This window comes from Dermacentor silvarum, chromosome 5, assembly GCF_013339745.2.
Source record: "Dermacentor silvarum isolate Dsil-2018 chromosome 5, BIME_Dsil_1.4, whole genome shotgun sequence".
In the NCBI taxonomy this organism is placed as follows: Eukaryota; Metazoa; Arthropoda; class Arachnida; order Ixodida; family Ixodidae; genus Dermacentor; species Dermacentor silvarum.
The window spans coordinates 81,150,884-81,173,221 of record NC_051158.1 but is presented as its reverse complement, the minus strand read 5'-3'; the positions used below and the strand labels follow the sequence as shown (position 1 = coordinate 81,173,221).

General features: G+C 47.0%; 1 protein-coding gene across 1 annotated transcript; it reads right to left on the bottom strand.

The window, feature by feature from the left end:
* Positions 1-6,178: 6,178 nt before the first annotated feature.
* On the bottom strand, positions 6,179-21,140 carry LOC119454198 (E3 ubiquitin-protein ligase PPP1R11-like). Its single transcript, XM_049668232.1, has 3 exons — positions 20,806-21,140; positions 16,870-17,130; positions 6,179-6,788 (listed from the first exon to the last, which is right to left on the bottom strand). The coding sequence occupies exons 2-3, from the start codon at positions 17,004-17,006 to the stop codon at positions 6,503-6,505; spliced, it is 423 nt and encodes a 140-aa protein (XP_049524189.1). The 5' UTR covers positions 17,007-17,130; positions 20,806-21,140; the 3' UTR covers positions 6,179-6,502.
* Positions 21,141-22,338: the final 1,198 nt, after the last annotated feature.

Genomic DNA, 22,338 nt, shown 5'->3' with positions numbered 1-22,338 from the left:
TAAAACCCGCGAAACATCCCCATCTGATATGACGTGTACACACCGATTGTGCATGATTAGGCATGAGAGCAGAAGCAAATTTTTCTACTATTCTGTGCATGTTTTGCCATGATGAGCCCTACGCTAGTGGGCAAAATTTTCGGGCTACTCCCACTTCATCTCTCTGTCACGCAACGTCACAAAACTCAAAAACTCACCACGTCAAAGTGACGTGTACGCACTACACATCCTACACTAGCCTGAACAAAACTGACTTTTTTTTTGTATACCCGGAAAGTGCACTGATTCTGTTCCGACAGGAATAAAAAATGGTTGCCCAACAATCGATTTGGCATTGGCTACTCGGAGCTACCGGGGAGAATGGATTTCTATGCATATTAAAAGAGAGAGAAGGAACTTTTATTCAATCATAAAAATTGATTATTCTCATGGGGGAGCCCTAGTCGAGAGCCCCACTGGCCTTATCTGTCCGTCCAACCTGGTCGATCAGCGATTGCTGGTCCAGGTCAGAGCTGGACAGACGCGCCTCCCACTGCTCCAACGTGTGTTGTGCTGCCAAGTCCGTGTCTTTCAGGTGTGGGGGCTGCTTTGAGCAGGATCAGGTATGATGAAAAAGTGTAGGACTTCCTCCGCACCAGGGGCAGGAACCTCGATAGCACGTCAAGAACATAGCTAATCTTTTCAAGTGGGGATAAACACCTGTTTGAATTTATCTCCGATCGATGACCTCCTCTCCTGTCAGATTTCTATGAGGAGGGGCGTATACTTGTCGGGCAAAACGCATATGGGCGAGCAAGTCCCTTCCGATAGTAGGGTTTTATTTTGATAGGGGGCTGTGGTTAAACATTTTGGGGTGGCAGTATAACGTTGTAAATCCCTTTCGGCACGTATACAACATCGCTCTGCCAAGTTTTCTTGGCTGTAGATCCGTTTTAGCGGTATGTTTATCCTTCTGTTGCATGCCGCCGCCAGTTTCGACTAGCCACTGCAAGATAAGCAAGGGAAAGCGGACCAGGCATCTGCTCATCCGGTTATCTACTTTCACGGCGCTGTCTTGAACCCGCCGAAAGCCTCTCTAGTTGTGCGCGCTTCTCTCCTCTTGTTAGCCAATTCGATCAGAAAAATCTCTCAATGTAGGCAATGCTATCTGTTTTCAAAGCAAACAGAAATGACCTCCTACAAACGAAAAGAGCGTTTGATTGAGCTGTTCCAACATCGCTGCGAGCCACCGCCCAATGCTTGCGTCGGCCGTTGGGTAAATTTGATGACACTATATTAGAATAAAGTCGGAAAAGAATAGATTTACGTCATACGGCCAATGGTCATTGTCTATAATAAATATACTCATGATTTATTCGTAACATTGGGCGACCCCTAATTCTAGCGCCTGCCACCCACTTAAGTTCTGCATGAGTCAAGTTCCAGTACGCCCACAGAGAACTTGTCAAATACACGCATCATTTATTACTGTTATAGCACTAACAACACATTACCTCTCTCCCAGTTGTTGAGGAGGCTTCTGAAGCATAATGTATTGTTGAGGTCCGGCTTCTTTCCTGTATGATTCTTGCGTATTATACCAAGCGCCTGCTTCAATGGACAAGTGACTACTTATAGAAATGAAATAACACTGTCGGGAATATTGAGGCATAAGATATGGATGCAATGTACAGTGTAGGTTTACAATTGTACAATTTGTACAGTGTAGATCTTACAGAGAAAAAAAATGTTCAGAAACAGGTCTCACCGCTTTACCACGTTTACCAACAGTCTTGAAGATTCCGATTGCCCTCGTCACTGTATTATTAGACGTAAATACCCAATTAGGGGATGGATTGATGGCCGTCACCATAGCTCAATTGGTGGCGCAACGCACGTGTAATGCGGAGGTTGTGCATTCGTCTCCCGTACCGGCGACAAGTTATCTTTTATTCCACGGTCATTTTGTCTTTTCCTCACTATTTACTACTTTTCAATATCCACCACAGTTTTTTTTACTCTAGAATTTCATTGCCTTTTGCCTTTACCTGGTCGTGATTTCCAAAAAAAAAATGAGCCGCTCTATTCCCCTTGTTCTTGTTCATGTAAACCATTTGTTTTTGTGTGCTGTAGCATTTAGTAGGTCTTTTCATGCTACTTTTTCATTTTATTGTTATTCGACAACTTCTCCACAGGTCACTGTGTTATTTTATATCGTCTTGATGATTACCAAAACGTAGCTTCAATAACTACCTGCAGAGTCTATTACAATGCACACTGCAATCCGTGGAGATCTTATCGAGTTAACAACACGCAGTGCGTGACAACATCCCCAAAACCAGTGCAGCCTAAAGCATCCTGACAATGTCACACTACCAGAACCCTATTTTCTTTTTGTAAAATTCAGGAATAAAGTTGCTCTTAAAAAGAAACATTTCCACTCCTTTGTTGTTACACGTATAGACACGAATTATTATTTGTTTCTCTTATTATTGCCGATAAGTGTTTACCACTGCAGTCTCTACAAACGGACCGCGTAGAGCAAAAAACACTTGCACTTCACGTGCGAAGAGAAAGGTTCCAAATTATCAAATACCATATGGTATTTGAAACCTTCTGACGGTATGAGGCCTTAGGCGGAGCTGCATAAACCAAACACAATATAAAGCAAATCAAATACGAATTAAAATAATTCTAAGAAGCGGCAAAATTGTATAAAGCTGTAAAAGTAAATATTATAAAAGTACATAATATATGCCATTCTCTTCCAAAATTTATTATTGACGAGTCGCCAAGATAAATTGAGAATGTATTCACAGCTACAAGATTCAGCCGAACAAAGGAAAACGCAATGTATGAAGGAAATAATGAATGAATCATATTCCTGAAAGTATGATTCGTAGCATAATGGGGAAATTGTGATAGACCAAAAAAGTTTCAGATACAAGGCGCATGTTTAAATCTATATAAAGTAAACATTTATTAAAGCGGGTTATTGCGTGCTTTCAAACCAACCTTGATGCTTACAATTTTGTGTAATTTCATGCTATGCAACGCATAACCTCGTGGACTGTCCATGCTTGTCTACCACAAAAGTAAGAACTTTATTGTAATGCAATTTTTATGTTTATGCACTACATCGCTCACAAGCTATGCCAAAATTCGAACTCCAAATCGGTCGATGCGTAGTATTAGACGTATACAAAGCAACGTCACAAGCACGAAAGCGCTGTATGGTGTTTTTCGAGGGAAGAAGGATGATGACAGGTGTATTCGCCTTAACGTACGACACGTATCAAGCAACATTTAGGGATTCGGTATCTCTGCTTTCATAATGTGACGTACTCGTTATGGGGATTGGCTATGACCGCGCATACCCCCATTAGCACATACCGAATGGCTAAACCAAAAAAGATAAAATAAATTAAACATTTCATCAAATATTCTACTCACATTCTACTCACAGATCGGCTTGCCTTACAGATATCTCTGAGCCAACATTATATGTTCAGCGTTTTAATTGAAAGCTATATTTTGTTTCGCAGAACATAGATGCTCATAGTTGGTCAACAAACAAGGAGTAGATGAGCCTGTTCGCTGGTACTTTGATTCGGCGCACATATAACGCTTGTATATGACATACAGCGTTGCGACAGCGAGTCTTCGCGGTCATCGAGTGAGATCTGTGAAACGCTAACTGGTCAAAAGTACAAAACTGAAAATTTATCCGTAATCACCCCACATTGTGTAATGTCCACTACCGCTGTCAAACATTGGCAGCAGAAATTGCTTAGATATGGTTTCCTCTCAAACACTTCGTCTACGTATGGAACCGAAACCGAATACCGTGGAGAGATGATAGCCATGCCGAATTTGGTCTTCCTGATGAAAGCACGAAGAAAGAACATTCACAGTGATTTTTTCGCATCCTCTTAGGCGTTGCACGAAAATTTTTAGCACAGATGTTCTCCTCCCTTTCCGGTGAAAGCAATATGTCTACCAAACGGCGAAACGACAGCTATTTATAAGGCGTTCAGCCAGCGTTTAGTAATAGCGCCAGCGAATGTTTCTTTTCAAAGCAAGACGAAAGGCAGCAGGAGCGAAGTGCTGGCGACACTCCTTCTTCTAACTCGTCTACCTCCTACCATGAACAGGTATGAAGTGCTACAAATACAGTTTTAGCTCTAAAGGAACAGATGGTAAAATGAGGTAGCGTAAACTTGTCTGCTATCGAAGGGAATCAGATTCCTTCTTTGCAATCCTTAAAGTAATTACCATACGTTAAGGCCATTTGAATATTTTCTGCACACTGCAGAATCGAAATCACATCAACCATTCTTCATATGGTAGATTAAGTGTACATTGACCCTGTGTCACTGAAATTCAAATATGTGCGCAATACTGCCACTACAACTAAAATATCATTGCAGCCAAAACGGAACAGCATTTTTCACGATAAGTCAGACCTTCGCGTTATTAATGGCACCAACGTACCTTTATACTACGATATAATTGCGCATTCTGTTATTGTAATTGTGTAGCGTCACCGTGATTAGCATACGAAGAACACCATAGGCACTAAATGGAGAAAGAACGCTTCACCTACCGGGGCCAGCGGGATGATGACAAGCTGCTACGTTGGTCAGCCGCCTCTGGACACCGCCGCCAACAATAAAGGCAGACGCCCGTAGCTACCAGACACCTACAGTTTGCAATATATATTATCTCTTGCGTTTTATCTGCCCATTTCTTGCTCTTGGAAAAAAAAAAGACGGCAAAGCTTGCACTAGGCTGCGCAAAGCTCGAGACACAGCGAAGCTGAATCCTGATTCACGAAGATCTTACACTAAAGCTGTTCGTACTAGTAGATGCTAACCAATCGTGTTGTTGGACATAGGTGATTTCGCCCCACGACTAAAATTCAGTTAAATTCTGAAGCTTTACGTCCTCAAACCACGATCTGGTATATGAGGAACGCTGTAGGGAGAGGATCTGAATTGTGGCCACCTGGGTTTCTTTAACGTGCACCCAGTCCACAGTACAGGAGCGTCATCGCATTCCGCCCTCATCGCAATGCGGCCGCCACCGCCCCACCGCCGGGTTCAAACCCGCCACCTCGAGCTCCGCGGCGCCGTGGCCATAGCGACTGAGTTACCGTGACAGGTTTCGGCCCACTATTGCTTGGTGCTTCAGCATTAGGTGCGATGTGTTGTGCGCCAGCACAGGTAAACCTTTAGGATCTTTACAGCCAACTACGCAATCCCGCTTGCCTACACGTTGCACCGCCGACTTCCACTTACCGGCCTAGTGTGCACGTGCTCTGGCGGGTTAACAAAAAGGGTACAATCCCAGACGAACTTCTTGGTGCCCTGAATCTTCGACTGTGCGAGAACTTGAAACAGCGAATTGGTACACCGTGACGAACTTATGTCGATGTGAAAGACTACCTACAGAGTGACATCCTAAAGTGAGCGTTCTTAGGCGCATACCCATTAGGGCGCTGATACCAGCAGTGGAAAGTGCGGAAGCGGCTAAGTACTGCAAACTGATGTACGGCCCCTGTGAAGGTACATTGCATTGGATCGCAATCCTCTGTGGTCACCATGCAAGAGAAAATCAGACATGTCCCTCCGCCAAACATTCTTCAAACGCACTACAGTACGTATTCACTGCAGATTTCATAACCCCTAATGAAGTACTTTATTAAATTTCGTAAGCAGAAAGCAGTGTGACAGTGCAAGATCAGAGGCAGAGAAACACGCTTTCACGTGAATACACAATTTCTAAAAGGGAGTCGATCGTCGCCTTGAACTTTCATGGAATCACAATGCACGCTTTCAGGTACGCATCCTCATATCGCTTTAGAACGTCAATCACCTGCGTTCTATTTTTCCAGAGCATACCGTTCAGACTGCTGGCGGTGCCACTTGTATCCTTATGAAGCTGATGAAAATGTGTCTTGGTGCTCCCCAGTGTCCCACATTCAAGGCCAGAAGAGCTCATCCTTGTAACTAATGGGACCTACCGGCGTAACCACACAAGTGCCGTAGCCGTACGACAATGTCGTGCAGGTGCGCTTCACCAGGACATGCACTTGTATGCAGAAGGCCTGGATCTGCTGCTTTGTAGTGACTTCTGTGCGGTACACCAGCGATAGCCAGATGCGGCAATTTCATCGCATCAGGTCATTATCTGCCGCGTCACTGAGGGGGGGGGGGGGGGGGGGATTCCAGGCGAACTCAGGAGACTACATCGGGCTGCCAGCACGCCTGCCACATATCACGGCAGTTCGCCGTGCTGTGATCTGCGAGAGGGACCGTCTGATGTTTCTTGGTGGCGGCGACCTCTGTGGCTTTTACTATGGAGGATGCTGCTTCTGAAGCCCAGACAGCACATTTTCATAGCGGCTGTGCATAAATAATTTAAAAACGTCGCAGCACCTCTGCGACGCACTTGCCACTAGGCAAGACATCCTGAAAGCGGTGTGCCATATGCACTCAGGTGCCTGGGGAGGAAGCTGGTATTACCGAGGTGGATGTTCCGGACCAAACCCCGCAGGTATTGGCGCATTTTGGGGCTGTCCTTGAGAAGAGTCTGCATTCGCAGCATGGGGATTGTCTTTGTGGACATCTTTATGAAACCTGCGGCCCTTGGGGAAGTGGCCGCGGCAGTTGTCGCAATCCCCTTCGTCGTCGTCTTCCTCCGAATCCTCCCCGAACTTGGTCGGTTTGACGTAGATGCAGCAGCACTTCGAACTTTTCCGGTTCAGGTTCTCGTTGTCAATGGTCTCAGTCGTCCAGGACACTACCCTGCATGCAAGTGCCGCAGGGAACATTAGTTGACCGGACACTGGATGACATAAAGGAAAAAGCTTAGAAAACGTTACCGAGAAGGTCGAAATTATGTTAGCGAAACCCAATTTCAATCAGGAACACACAAGCAAGAACAACAGCAGATTGCCTTGTAATGTTGCATTGACATAATAGACTACAACCAGGGTCCTTCAATACGTTTCTTTTGATGATGAAACTCCCATCTAATGCTGTCGGAGCATTTCATATAGCTCTTCGTATAGTGCCTCTGTGTTTCTTGCAACACCACCAGATGGCACTCACTTCTACGCATCCAAAGATAAAAGGTGAAAGTGAACGTTGGTTGTCAGAAAAAAGAAGGCTGCGCCTAGAATATTTTGGAACCACATAGACTTATTAGGCCGGAAGTCTGGAAAAATGACACATATCCTAGACGAATATGGAAACAAACTGGAAGGGGAGGCGGTAATAAATTACATCCGAAAAATAACAGCTCCGACACTTTCCAAGGAAATGACGAGGTGGTACTTGAGGAAACAAGACCATGAAAGAGAACCAGATGGAAAAGGAATGAGTGCTGACAAAATTCAACTGGAAGAAAGCCGAAGAGAAAATTCCTAAGCGCACAGCCACTGGGCTAGACAAGGTTCCCATTAGGCTGTATAATAAACTAGGACCAAGAAGTATGGAAGCTCTGTTGAAAGCAGTAGAAAAACCTTTATAAGATATACGAATGCCAGACAGTTGGCAACAAAGTGGAATTAAATTAATTTATAAAGGTAAGGGGAAAAAATATAGAATTAACTCACATAGACCGTTGACGATTACATCGGTAATATACAGGTTAGCAATGCAGGTGATTAAATTGAAGCTGCAAGCATGGACAGAGAATAATGGCATATTGGGAAAACTTCAGAATGGCTTCAGAATCGGTAGGTGTCTGGATAACTATTTGTCCTTACTCAGTGTATTGAAATATCTAGAGAAGAAAGGAGGCTGCTATATGTGGCTTTTTTATACATTACCGCAACATTTTGTGGGATATTCTGGAAGGGCAAGGTATAGGCAACGACTATATCCAGCTATGGAGGGATATTTACCTAGAAAATAACGTTTGCGCTGAATGGGAAGGGCTGAGGAGCGAGGATAAAGTTGATGTGAACAAGGGACTGAGAAACGGGTGCCCTTTATCCCCGCTGCTGTTTATGACGTAGAGGGTAAGGATGGAAAGGGCGCTAGAAAGAATCAATATCGGGTTTAATCTCTCGTACAAACAAGCCGGCACAATAGTAGAGCAGTGGCTTCCAGGTTTATTTTATGCGGACGACATTGTGTTGCTTGCTAACAAGCAAAGTGATATGCAACGTCTGGCTCATATCTGTGGAGAAAAATATGAGAATTCATGATTAAATTTTAGCGTTAAAAATAAGGTTTTATGGGATTCAATGAAAACAGTGAACAGACAGTGTTGATACAGGGCCAGGAAATACATCGGGTAACAGAATACAAATACCTTGGTATATGGATAAACGAAGGCAATTGATATCTGGAGACACAGGAAAAAGCCACAATAGCAAAAGCGGAGAGAAGTAAGGCCATAATGAAACACTCAGCGCTATGGGGATACAGCAGGTACGAGGTGCGCCGGGTTTGTGGAAAGATTTAATTGTTCTAGGGCTTACGCTTGGAAATCCGGTTGTTTGCTTGAAGTCAGGAGTACAATCAGGACTCGATGGCAACCAACAGTCAGTGGGACGCCTCGCATTTGGCGCTCACGGGAAGACTACTATTGAAGCTGTGCAGGGCGATATTGGCTGGACAAGTTTTGAAGGGAGGGAAGCGCAGAGTAAAATTGATTTTGAAAAACGACTGAGGAATATGGAAGGAAGTAGATGGCGTGCGAAAGTGTTCAGATATTAGTACAGGAACAACATTGACTCACAGTGGAGGAAAAGAACTAGAAATTGTGTGTGCGCTATAGTTTCAAGATGAATAGCTACCAACTTGCCCAACTTTCAGTACTTTTACAAACTAGGAAGCTTACCAGCATGTATGCGATCGGTATGGTCAGCAACACGGCAACAAAGAACGTCAAACGCAAAGTGAGAGAGGCTGAGACAATTTCATGGGTGGCGGCAATCGAAAAGAAACGTGCTATGACTAACTGCCTCAAAAGAAAAAAAAACGAAATCAGGAAAGAAACAATTTATGACAACTCAAAAAGAAGCTCCTTACTTTTCGAAGCGAGATCAGGGTGCCTTAGAACGCGTAGTAATAAAGCGAGGTACACCAAGGACGAAGACGCATCTGGTGATGCGCTAAAGCTAGGGAAAGGCTGGAACATGGTTTATTAGAATGTGAAGATATCTACCCAACTGCCAGTTTAGGCTCATCTGGCTTCCTTGAAGCGCTTGGGTTGGGGGATAGCAGGGGGAAAGTAAATAGGTCCACAATAGAGCTTCGTAAGAGGCAATTGAAGGTTTCGTGGCAGAAAAGTAGGGAGACCACGAAGAACCGAGGCATACGAAAACATAGGTCCCAGTAATGGTACAAAAAGTTTGATGCTGGGAATTCTTTGTATCTGGGTGTTTTCTCGAAAATACAGGTAGGACATTAAACTAAATTATAACAAGAGCTTAGTAGCGCAATCCACCGCCCCCCCCCCCCCCACCACCTCCCGTTTCAAAGGGGAAGCTCATAGTATCCATCCATACATCCCAGCCAGCGCCACCGCGGCAGCGTTTCACAGTTTTTGTGCATGGCACGTGCTTTGCTTGCTTTCCTACGCGACAAAAATACGGGTGCAGGGTTGTGGAGGTCACGTGTTGGTCTGTGATAGTCTACACATTACAATCGTCAAAGAAGAGAGCGCTTGGAAAGAGCGCTTGGAGCTGGCGTCTCAACAGCGTGCTGGCCATGTATGTAGAAGGAGCACGAAACACGCGCCAGCAAAATGACTCCAAAACGTGCACTCAACTCTGAGGACACCCACGCCCGAAAAAAAAAAAAGCTTCGCGCGGAACAAGACGTAAAGCAAGGCAACGATGAGTGGTGGCCACGAAAGACGACGAGCGTCGTGAGCACTACGACCAGAAGCGACAGGCGCAACAATAATTAAACAGTTAAAACTCGGTCTAACGAAACCCGATTTTACGAAGATCCCGATCTAACAAATAAATTTTCATTCCCCGGCAGGTACCCATAGAGTTCAATGTTGTCAACAACCCGAATTAACGAAACTAATGGCACGAAACCCTATTTATCGATGTTCTTCCTAGAATAAAAGAGTAAAATTTCACCAGCCCTTCCCCTGTCGAGAAAATGGGGTAAGCGAAGCTCGTCGTGTGTATCCGACCTTCGTGGTGATTTTATTTATTTCTCTCTCTCTTTCTTTCTTTTTTTTCTTTATTTCTCTCTTTCTCGTTTTCTCCCTCGTTCTTTCTTTTTCTATCACTCTCTCTCTTTTTTTCTCTCTCTTCTCTCTTTCTTTTTTGTCTCTGGTATGTACCATTGAGCGCGGACCCTTTCTGCACTAACGCCAGGATCGGCCAACTTTTCAGCGTGCCCCGAAACGGTGATAAGGTGGGTGCGTGACATCACGTCCGAGCTATCAATAGCTGTTTCGGTGCGCGATTGTGTCCGCCGCTGCCGCCTCCACCGACGGCGTCCGGCGATCGTAACCGCTATCGCTGGAAATGCGAAAAAAGTACCCGATTCCCGTCGGGATTGAACCCGCGCCCGCTGCGTGGGAGCCAGATACCCTACCACTAAGCCACGCAAGCGCTTGCTATTGGGCACCGGGAAAATGTGCTTTAAACACAGGCGCAGGCGATCCGAGCCTCCACCAGTATGGTGGCGCCATCTGGTTAAGGCGCCTACAAACGCAGTGTGCGCATGCGCAGACAACGAGATGGCATTCAGACAAGGCATGCAATCAAAAAGCCACAGACCTGCGCGACACACGCAGCACAGTCACAGCGTAAGCTGGTGGAGCGGCTCAAGAGTAGCTCCAATTTGGGCACCACGCACAACAGGGTCTTCGCGGCAGTCTGTTCGCCTCGTTTCGACAAGAAGGATCTGGACTGTCCGCCCGGCGTCGACGGCGAGCTGCGGCTTGTAATGCTGTCTGCACAGCAATCTGCTGAGCCCGATCAAGCCTTATAACTGCAACTTACATGTCGGGCACGCCGCGTTTGCAGGCACATTAACTAGATGGCGCCACCATACTGGCGGCGGCTCGGCAGCTCGGGAGCGCGTTGATTGCGCGCCTCGTCTGAATCGCATATCGTCATGTGCACCTGCGCGCGCTGCGTTTGCAGGCGCCTTACCTAGATGGCGCCACCATACTGGCGGAGGCTCGGGTCGTCTGCCCCTGCGCGCTTGCCTTATAGGGCATTTCCGCTGGCCGATAGCAAGCGCTTGCGTGGCTCCGTGGTAGTGTCTGGCTCCCACGCCGGGGGCGCAGGTTCGATCCCGGCGGGAAACGCGTACTTTCTTCGCATTTCCGGCGATAGCGGTTACGCGCGGCATACGCCGCCGCCGCCAGGGGCGGCATCATCGCGAACCGAAACGGCTATTGGAATGAGCCCATAACAACTTACGCTGTAAAAAAACGCGATCCCCAGGCTCCGCCAGTATGGTGGCGCCATTTAGTTAAGGTGCCTGCAAACGTCAGAGGCCTGCGCGGCCAGGCATTATCGGGCTCAGCAGACTGCTGTGCGGAGAGAGTATTACAAGCCGCAGCTCGCCGTCGACGCCGGGCTGGCAGTTCAGATCGTTCTCGTCAAAACGAGGCGAAGAAACTTTGTCGCAAAGGCCCTGGTGTGCGTGGTGGCGAAATTGGAGCTACTGTTGAGCCGCTCCACCAGCTTACGCTGTCACTGTGCTGCATGTGCCGCGCAGGCCTGTGACCTTTTTATAATTATTTCTGTGTTTAGTAGCCTTTCTTTGGTGCATCTTTTCTGTATCACCAAGGCCCCCCTACGAGTGGCCTGTCAGCTTTTGCAGAAGCATAATTTCCTAATACAGCTTAGAGTAATACAGACAGATATGCTCGAAATTCTAGAAAGTAAACCAGTTTTCCACACAACGGATGGCATTAACAGGTTAGAACATACTTCGATACTTTAGTTGGTTTTGAAATGCCCTACCGGCGTTAAGCATATTGTCGTGGCGTCAGTACACCGAGCAAAATTTTGGTTGACGTGTAATGATAAGAACATGTTATGATGCTGTTGCATGTTGTAAAAATTGAAGAGTCATGCCCGCGTTTCTTCTGTCTGCGCTCGCCTCTGGCAGCCGTAGCGATCACAGGAACAGAAAGAGCCGGTGTATCATGACGTCATAACGCATTCACCTCCTGGATACCGAAACCGAAACTATTTCTTAGAAACGTGCAATAAATATGACGATTTGGGGAACTGTGATGCATGCCAGTATTTTTTAAAGGTCTGAAGTGCTTGAACTTTCATAAAACAAAAAAACGACATGCCGGAAACGATTGAATCCTGCTTTAACTTTATGTTACTCTTTAATGTCCTTTTAACGCACAACTGCAACAAAATTTTACTTAGGCTAGATTTCGTATAAATGAGTAGCATATACCACTGAAGAAATACTGGCAAAACGACACGGCTGGCAATTCTAGTTTTCTTGTTAACAGCCTTAAAACAACACCTAGCAGACGACGCGTGCACCTGGAGGTTGTCAATATGACGTCAATCCTAGCTCGCCGCCTCCGCGATTTTTCGGCGAGCCACCGGCAGCCGCGGGAACCGCCTTATCTCGGAAGGCATGTCGAAGAGCCCTGCATCCCAGGGTCAGGCCAACGCCGCCTTTACTAGGATGCCTGGCACGTCAGCGCCAAAGCCCCCGGTCAACCCTCTCCTGTTTACGTGCGCCGCTGCCGCGCAGCGGCGCTGTGTTCTGACACTATTGTGCGTCCCACCGGCACCGCTAGTGCCCGCGCAGTCTCGGTGGTAGCCCATTCGGAGTCATGATTAACGTTCTAGGTCTTAGTTTTTCTCGGCGCCCGACGTGATACTATTTATCGTGCGTCTTGCCGCTTCATTTCTCAGCCTAATAACCGCAGTTGAAGCCCAGCCACACGGTATTGCTGCGTGCCCTTTTGCATGTCAAGCCAGCGCAAGAAGCTCCCTGGCTTTTCTGTCATGTATATCTCACGTAGAGAGTGAAAAAATTGCGTGTGAGAACTGTGTGGCTTTAGTTAAGAAGGCAAATAGAAACTCGGCTATGGATGGGTTGATTTCCCACCAAGATAGGGGTGGCCTCTACTACCCGACAATTAGTCTGATTTGTAGTCTGAAGAAATATGTGGAATGCTATCAATCCGAAAATCTCTCCTGAAACCTATGGAGCAGTGTGTGTAGTGTAGCGTGAGTGTAATCGCAGTCTTGACTGTGTTGAAATGTGAAAGTTGCAACGATGACCACGGGAGGCTTTTGTACAGCTCATATGAAAAAAATTCATGAAGCCGATATCTGCATCTAATAACATCGATATTGAAACTGCATATAATAACTGTAGACTTTGATGTTCTTTCTTTGTTTAGTGCAGTGATTTTATCGGACTGCAGACATGAAAAAACTGCGATAACAGTGTTATAAATTGGGGAACCTTTCTTCCCTATTCCTTGCTTTCAATAATTGTTGGCTTCCTTCATATGCATGGCATAACGAACCCCCTCATTTCCCTACCCTTGTTTGTGATAGCAAAGTCATTTCCTGTTTTGCACCTCCATTAACTGTCTATTTTTTGCATTTTTCTTCACAGCTGGGACTGCTGCTAATATGCATAAACAGTGTCATACTTATTCATGCCATAAAAGGATTACATATTCTTTTTTCTTCTTTGTTCATAATTTCCTTAGCATTATGTGCATGAACCCATATTTGATCTTGCTTTGCATTCATGCTTTTTGTCTTTTTTCATATTGAATCAATTATTACCGGTCTGTGATAATGCGTTATCTGCAACATGCCCTTTTAGCGAAGAATATTAACCTGCACTTCTGTTACAGTAAATAAACAGTTATTTTTATTTTACTTCATTTACTTTGTCGTTTCGTCTTCAAAACTACATAATTTCACTCTGCTGAGCTTTGCGAATCTTGAAGCACAAAATTTTTTCACAGTTCAGCGCTGCAAACCTTCGGAGAGGGACTGGAGCAGTGACTTTCTATTGCGGAGCAAGCGGTGCGTAGTGTCAGAAGTTAGCGCCACCTCGTGGAAAGCCGGAGAAACACAGCGGTCCCGGACGAACAATAGGAGCGCGGCCGACGTGCCAGGCATCTCAGAGTAGAGGAGGCGCTGGTCAGGCATCACTTCCGACGAGCGGTAATGGCGGCATTTCTTAACGTTTCGGTATCCAAAATGGCTATATTTGCGATTAGTAAGGCGATTTTTGCGAACTATTTGTGGCACTTCCGCTCGTATTTCAAACATCAAATTTCGCACGGACGCTGCTTTTTATCGAAATCCTAAATTCCGCTTCTTAAGCGGCCCAAATGTCGTTTCAGTTGGCCTTTAAAGGGCAACTCCGGCGATTTTTTGACCATGTCGAGCTAATAAAATATTTAGCTTCCCGAGGCCCTCATGTGACGCACCTGATAGGAGAATTGTTCCGCAAATTCGAAAATAATTTTAAATAAGCAAAAAAGTGCGAAAACGAAACCGAAACCTGAGCAAGCAGCCGAGCGAACCTTTGCTTGTGACGTCACTAATGGATCCCCGGCGGGGAAGGCGCGCAACGCATGCCGGTCTCGCCCGCGGGGCGACGAAACCGGCGAAGAGCAGACGCTCAGCTTATTCGTCACCGCGCCGGACTTTCGGGGACCTTCGGGCTACATTGCAAGCTGCACCACCTATTCGGATCTGTCAAACAGTGACAGTTATGATTCAGACGAATTCAATAGCCACGAATCGCCGTCCTCCACCACTAGAGCCTGCACCCATGCGCAACATATCGCGCTGCGACATGAAGACCAAGGGATAGCCCTAACCACTGATATACGTGCTGCTTGCTATTTAAGGTGTTTTACCCCTCTCAGGAAACCGCTTCGCATGCTCACTGTAAGATGTGGAGCACGACTTCCCGCATTTGTATCCCACAAGAACGCCGCTGACAGTCCAAAGCACCGACCGGTGCATTTGTTTACATCGGCAGGTACACCGGCCACTCGTACGTCGTTCGCTTGAGATAGCCGCTCATCGGCGCAATCAATTAATGTCAGAACATATCAAAACACGTAGATTTTGTGCGTGTAATCACCGGTACATCACTCTGTGTCGCGCTGATACGTGCGACCACACACCTTCGGAAACAGCGAGCGGGAGACCGTAGTAGGGAAGCGTTGTGCAGCAGGCTTATCATTCTTCGTATTCTCTTCATGCGCACAATTAGTGTTCCGTAAAGTAGACATAGATTAGGACATTGAGCGTATGATCGTTCATTTAGGGAATGTATAGCTTTCTCGCGGAAACGCCGACGTCACGAAGTATGACATCGTTGGCAGCTGAACGAGACGGTTGTTTACACATGCTGTATCGAAGGGGCCTCCGCTTGCTGCCCATTTGGGATACGAGGCAAACAGTGCACCTCGTAAGCTAAATAATGAGTCAGCATAACAATAGGTAATAATACACCCAGGGATTTGCGTAGTCACATTTCATTTAGGGAAGCGCCGGCGAATGCGACTGGCGGCATTCGAGAACGGCAACGTATACGGATGTTGATTGCGCGTCGTGTTGTCGCTTGTAGCTTTTTGCGTGTGCACTGTACGAAATGAGGAATGGTTTATTTCAAATCCGTATGGTCAAAACTGAACTACACAAGCAGCTTTCCTCATCCTAATAGCTTAATTAGCTTCATTTCAGTGGGTCTGGTCCGCCAGCAGCAGACTCACGAACTCGGCCACTGTGATAGGCTTAAAGTATAAACCGCATTCCCGCGATCTTGCGCGCGACAGCGACAAGCGACGCGATGGAGATGGCTGTCGCGGTCGCTCGTCGCCTACAAGTCGCACCGCATGCGAGCGACGACTTCGAGCGACGTCGCCCGGTGTTGCCGGTATGAGGGCAGCAAATACTCGCCGAAACTGGCGTGACGCTTGCTTTATTAACTTAAGTTGATGTGTTTTAGTGTAAAGAGAAGCATAAATATTTCTAAAGGTCTTGCACTACGTTATTATCCTTGCACGTATCAAAATCTAGTCGTTTGCTCGTTCCGTGCGACAATCTATTGGCTAGTCGCTCATAGCACTTCCGGGTGACGAGCGACGAATTCTAGATTTCTAGAACCGAGCGATTGAGCGAAAAGACCAAGCGATCTGTTCGCGCGACGGCCCGTTTCGTCGCTCGAAGCCGTCGCTCGTCGCCGTCGCGCACAAAATCGCGTGAATGCGGTTTGGGCTTAACCTCGACTGAACGCGATCGGCATCGGCTCAAACTGTGTTTGCGGATGGCGAGGGCTGAAGTTCGTGCAGCCAACAACGCAACACCACTTGCCCGTCCACAGGGAATGCAACTTCTCGCGACAGCAACATCTCACACCAAGCACTAGCTCACGATCGTCGACTCCTGCACGTTCTCGTCGCTGTCGTCTGCATGATCCCGGCATGCTCTGCGTGGACCATTCCTGACGTCATGCACAATGTGGCCAACAACTTAGGAGGAGGTAAGGTAGGGTGCTCGAGGCATTAAATTAAATTCATTTGTAAAAAATCTGTGCAACTCTCAAGCCTGATTTTTTTAGGGCATGACGGAGGTATTCAGAGGAACAGACCCAGCGAATTTCATCGACATCCGTTGACACCGAAAAATCGCCGGAGTTGCCCTTTAACGCTGCGGCGCTGGCGTGATGAAAAGCTTTATTTTGACGCGCCTGTCACAGTTGTGTGTGAAAGAAGACAGCGCCACACATTCAACATGAGGCAACAACAACATGATGCGGAATATGGCACCGCCATGTGGACCATTGTTTGTCTCCCCGCGTTTCGGAACGACGGACTACATGCATTGTAAAAAAATACACGGGGCTAAGGTGAGAGACTTCTTCTCACCTTCTGAGTCCTTGTTTCGACCTCTTCTTGGTGATCTTGAGTGGCTTCTCAGCCGGCGCCGCCTGGTCAGGACTCAACTGCTGGGTGACGCTGCCCGAAGCGCCCAGCTCGCTCTCCCGGGTCGACGCGCCCGCCATTGGCGCAATGGGGCGACGCGCACCGCCTCCTCCCCAGTCTGCGGGGGCACGCCGGTAGAACACACCGTCACCGCCGCCACCTGTAGGCTTCTTCTTCTTCTTCCCCACAATAGACGGCACATACCTGCAGCGAGGGGATAGGGCACTGAAGAACGTTATAATAAATAAGTAAATTGGCTTCCGGTTTAAAGCGTGTTTCATTTTCCCCCATTGATCTATTTATTGCAAGTTTTGTGAGTGACAAGACTTCAGACTTTCTTTGCGTCTGAAGTAATTAATCCAACGGGACCAGAACGTGCACTGAGCGACGAGTCACACAGAAGTAAAAGAAATAAGAAGTGAAGAGATTTCAGTGAACAAAGAAAGCTTCACTTATGACAAATTCCCACCTATGCGTGATATACGCCGGTATTTAAGGCGAAGCTTTCACTCCCGTTTTTCCCGGGGTTTGACATCTGTCGTCGGATCCTCGCCGGGCATATATTACAGTGAAGCTGTATACCTCTCGTTGGTCGGAAAATTGCGTGGCGTAAACACGAAGCTCCATACCCCAAACCAGCTGTGCGATAGCTTCACCGAGCTGGGGGAGAGAGAGCTGCGAGACAGTGAAAGCAGAGTATAAAAATATCATCGCGCAGCATAGTAAATGCGAGATGGAGAGGAGGAGTCAAGGTATATGGTAGTGGGACCACGGTGTAAGAACATTTAGGTGTTGACAATGCGCGGGCGAGCGTCCAGATTATGTTCGGCAGCGCGCGGGCGCACCGAGTAGCTCTGCTGCTAGCCAATAGATGGCGCCGCGGTCAGCGGTCCCAGCTTAGCGGCGCCGGCGGCTTGACATTGCTCTGCCTCCCCTAAATTTTAAGGCGGAAGCCTTTAATGGCTCATACTTGCAGCGTCCGACCATCCGTCCGTCCGTGCCCTGGAACGGTGCTAGCTGAGGCCTCTCCCCTTCACACTCTCTCAGCAATCACGTGATGGCACAGCGGCGGCGTCCGACTAGTCCGTCCAGTGCGTGCTCTGGAACGGTGCCAGCTGTGATTTCTCCCCTTGGCATAGTCAGTCGAATGGCCACAGGCTTTCACCGAATTTACAAAGTGTTCTTCAAATTTTCGTTCATAGTGAAGTGAGCAAAACTCAAAGCGTGAAGGAAATTCGTTATTACAGATTAAAGTGATAAGTGTACCAGGCCTAATGCTTCACTAACATGAAAGTATCTTTTGCAGGGCGTGAATGACGTGAACACGGATCTATCGAGCAGCACTCAAAGCCCACTGAAGTTATGCTCGTGCGCACAATTTGTTTCGTCCGGTCTATAGTCGTTCATCCTAACATAAAAAAATAAAAGCGTTAGCCCACGTGCTACCCCTCGATCAAAAGAAAATAGTGAATGAACCCGAAAATGTTGTATTTCATGCTTATCACTGCTTCTATTCACACTCAGAAAACCGCTCAAGCATCGTTGCGCGAATTCAGTGTGGCCGCGATATAAATTAAGAAATGAAACGGCGCAAGCTTGCGATATGCAATGCACTAGATCAAAGTGGCTGTTCATGGCTAGAACTTATGATGAGAATGCACACCAGCTATGTAAAGAAATCTTTCAAAAGATAGTTTATCAGGTAGGGCGAAGGGGGCAGACGTCTTATCTTGGATTACAGCATTACTAATACAGTTTACTGGTGAAAACCTGAGCAAATTCCTTTTTTATTCCAGTTCCATTGAACATAGACCGTGTATAGGGTGTATGTACTTGACGCCATCCGCGAGGAGCGCTACCGTCGTCCGCGGTTGCCACCACATGTTGGCGGTCGCCGTCCTGCAGCCTAGGCCTATAGGCGCTGGCAGTAGCGCAACGAACGATTCAGCGGAAGGTTGCACTTCAGTATTTATAGTTAATTGGTGTGTTCGGCGACTATAATGCACTTAAATGCATACGCGCGTGGTTTAGATAAACCTGAGCGATTGCGCTACGAAGAAAAAGTGCGCTTGTGCGGCGGCGTCGACCCACTTGAGCTGAAAGACGCTGAACTTCAGCTCGTTGTCGGGCTGCTGCCTCGCGTGGATTTCATCGACATCAAGGACTATCTCGTGTACGGAACAAGTTTTGTGTCGGGCGAGCTGCTAAAATCGTACAAATCCATGGAAGGTCATAATTATTTGACGAGCGGCTGGATGCAGCAGCCGTTCGTCAAATTGTTGTCGTTGTTGTTGTCGGAAAGGTGAGCAAGCGTCCGTCGCTTATTTTTGTTCGCGTTTTTTCTTTTTTTTTGTGAAATAGCCGTGTGAATTGTGTGTGCCTCCCATAACCACGGTAATGGGATGTCGCGGTCTGAGAGATATTAGATGCAGCAGCTGCCAGCGGTTGTTTTCAAATGGTATTTTAGACCTCCACAACCGCTGCGTGCCCTGCATGTGTTTTAGTGCTGGTTAGAGACGCGCAGCTTTCGAAACAAGTATAATGTATTTGTAACTTATTTCCTTTTTAATGACCGTCAGCATTTACGTAGTCTCGTAAATGCCATTCATTGACGTCGTACAAATTAGCGTTAACATTGTTTTATTATGAAAAGTAGTAAGTGCTACAACTCGATCTGCAGCCACCGCAATTTTCAAATTAAATTAAATTTTTTTAGATTGAGACACTAAAGCTGTCTTTTTGTACTCGCAGCCTCGTCATTCGCAGTCATTCAATGAAAAGCCGCTTGCACCGTGGCTTCTCATAAAAGAAGACGGCGACACCCCGCAGTTCACCATTATGCCACTGCTGCATTGGCGTACAATCGCGGTACGTATAGTCTCTCCGTGCACGCAGATACACTAATTCAAGCACTTTCTGCGTAATAACACGCACTCACGGCTCCGCTCACTAAACACTGCTGTGTGCGAACCATAGAGTTAATATACTGACTCTAGAGGACAAGCTGCCCATAGGGCCCATGCATTGAAATCGGTCACCGCAAGAGCGCCGCCATTATGATACGCTGATGTTGCCAGCTCCTGAAACGCTTGCTAGACTTGGCGATAGTAATCAGTTTTAATCTGGCAACCTATAGCTTGTAGTGTGTGTGCAGCCGTGTGGACGGGAGGTGTTGGCCGTGCAGCCGTACAGCTGGCATTTACGCAACCCAAGGATAACCCTGTTAAAATTTCCGGCGGTATGTGGTTTTCAATGGTCACGCACTGCGAAAATACCGTATAGCTGTTAAGGCTTCCCTGTTTGCTGTCGCAAGTGTAACTTGACGAGCAATAGGTAATAAAAAATGCTGTACTCTGATGCTTCTCTAACGATTGCGATGAATCACGAAAGCTGTCTACTCTCGTGATTACGTTCTGAACAAGTCTGACACGTTTACTTTAGAGCACTGCACGGGCTCGGGCTTACCCGAAAGCCCGGGCCCGGCCCGGCCCGTGGGCCGGGCCTGGCCGGGTAGAGCAGTTTTTTCACGGGCGCGGGTCGGGCTCGGGCACGGCGTGTGCTTTTTGACCCGGGCGCGGGCCGGGCTCGAGCTTTCTGGTGGTGTGCATGTAACGTGCAGCGAGTTATTCTCGGGCGTCTCAACTCTAAAAAACATGTATTTTTCGGTCTCGGGCCGGTTTCGGGCCGGGCTCGGGCCTAAGGTAACGGGGTGGCGGGCCGGGCCGGGCGGGTAACGTAGATTATTTCCGGGCCCGGGCCGGGCTCGGGTCTCGCTATAAAAGTTTTGATCGGGCTCGGGCGGGCAGCCCAACGTAAAAACGGGCCCGGGCCGGGCCCGGGCAGAAAAAATCGGCCAATGCAGTGCTCTAGTTTACTTACGTGTGAAGGGAAATGCCAGAGCTTTAGTCTTGCACAAAAGGCACGAAGGTGCCATCGCGTCAACCGATGTCGTCGCGCGATCACATGTCAGAGCTAAACTATACCAAACGAAACTACCACGCATCCGAAAACACAAATAAAAAATATCCGAATCCTAAACTCGCGTTATGCGTCATTGAATGAATGAGTACATCGTGAATTGCATAAATTACGTTAGCAAGCACTTCCTGTAAGCTTCATATTCACACATCACCTTCATAAAGCCATCAGGTATTTGTTTTTTATGACGCAGCATAAGGCGACTTATACTTGTTTTCATCTCTCAAAAATAACTGCGCTGGACACACTGACAAGTTACAAGATGGCGCCGACAAGATGGCGGCACCCTAGCGGTCCCCCCTTTTTCGGCCCAGCTTTAGTGTTTCCTTCACTTAGTGCCCACGTCCGAACCCATTCCAGTGGTCTTTGAGTGTTAATCATTTTTCGCTGAGTCATCATTTTTGCGGCGTCATGCTCATGACTATGACTTCTACCATCATCCTTTAGTGTTTCCTTCACTTAGTACCCATGTCCGAACCAATTTCAGCAGTTTTTGAGTGTTAATTAAGCATTTTCCTTGAGTAATTGTCATAACCTACATGAGACGCATGTCATGACATTTATGTTATGACCTTTCACTTAGGTTCGTCATACACTCCTGTCATACTATGCCAATTTTGGTGCCTACCAAGTTAACGAAACGACCATGAGAGCACCAAGACGTAGGCGGTTGTTTCATGACCTACATGACACGCATGTCATGACATATCATTTATGTACGTCACATACTCTTGTCATAGTATGCCAATTTTGGTACATACCAAGTTAACGAAACTACCATGAGAGCACAAAGACGTGGGTGGCTAGATAGATAGATAGATAGATAGATAGATAGATAGATAGATAGATAGATAGATAGATAGATAGATAGATAGATAGATAGATAGATAGATAGATAGATAGATAGATAGATACTGTCAAAGTAGCAAATGTTCGGCAAGAAATGCTTCGCATTTAATAAGCTAGCTAGCGCACAACAATGACATAATGGTCGGGCACTATGACACGTTTATTTAACACCTGTAGTGGTATTTCTCAGACTTTCGTTGCTTCGGCTAAATGCCAGGTACTGCGATAACGTACCGCTTTGCTACGGCACTCATTTGCCAAGGTCGGCCATGAACATGACATTAGGATGCCGACACAGTGGCAATGGAATGACGAAGAAGGAATGATATCGATCGATATCAACGAAGACGGCACGACTACAGTGAGATGTCGATTCTTATAATATTATGATGGTACAACAACGTGACGACGACGAGATGAGTACAAAGAGATGACGATGGCCGTATGACGAGAATGGCGTGACGACGACGGTATGACGACAACCGGATGAATGAAGCGGGAATGACGACGATGACACGACCAAGATGGCATGACGACGGCTGTATGGCAACGTATGCTTGATAACGTCTGTGTGACGACGACGCA

Excerpts from the sequence above, each read along its gene's own strand:
- LOC119454198 (XM_049668232.1), bottom strand. The coding sequence starts at position 17,006 with ATGGCGGGCGCGTCGACCCGGGAGAGCGAGCTGGGCGCTTCGGGCAGC. Across the intron at positions 6,789-16,869 it reads TCGAAACAAGGACTCAGAAG|GGTAGTGTCCTGGACGACTG; the intron begins GTGAGAAGAAGT and ends ACTTGCATGCAG.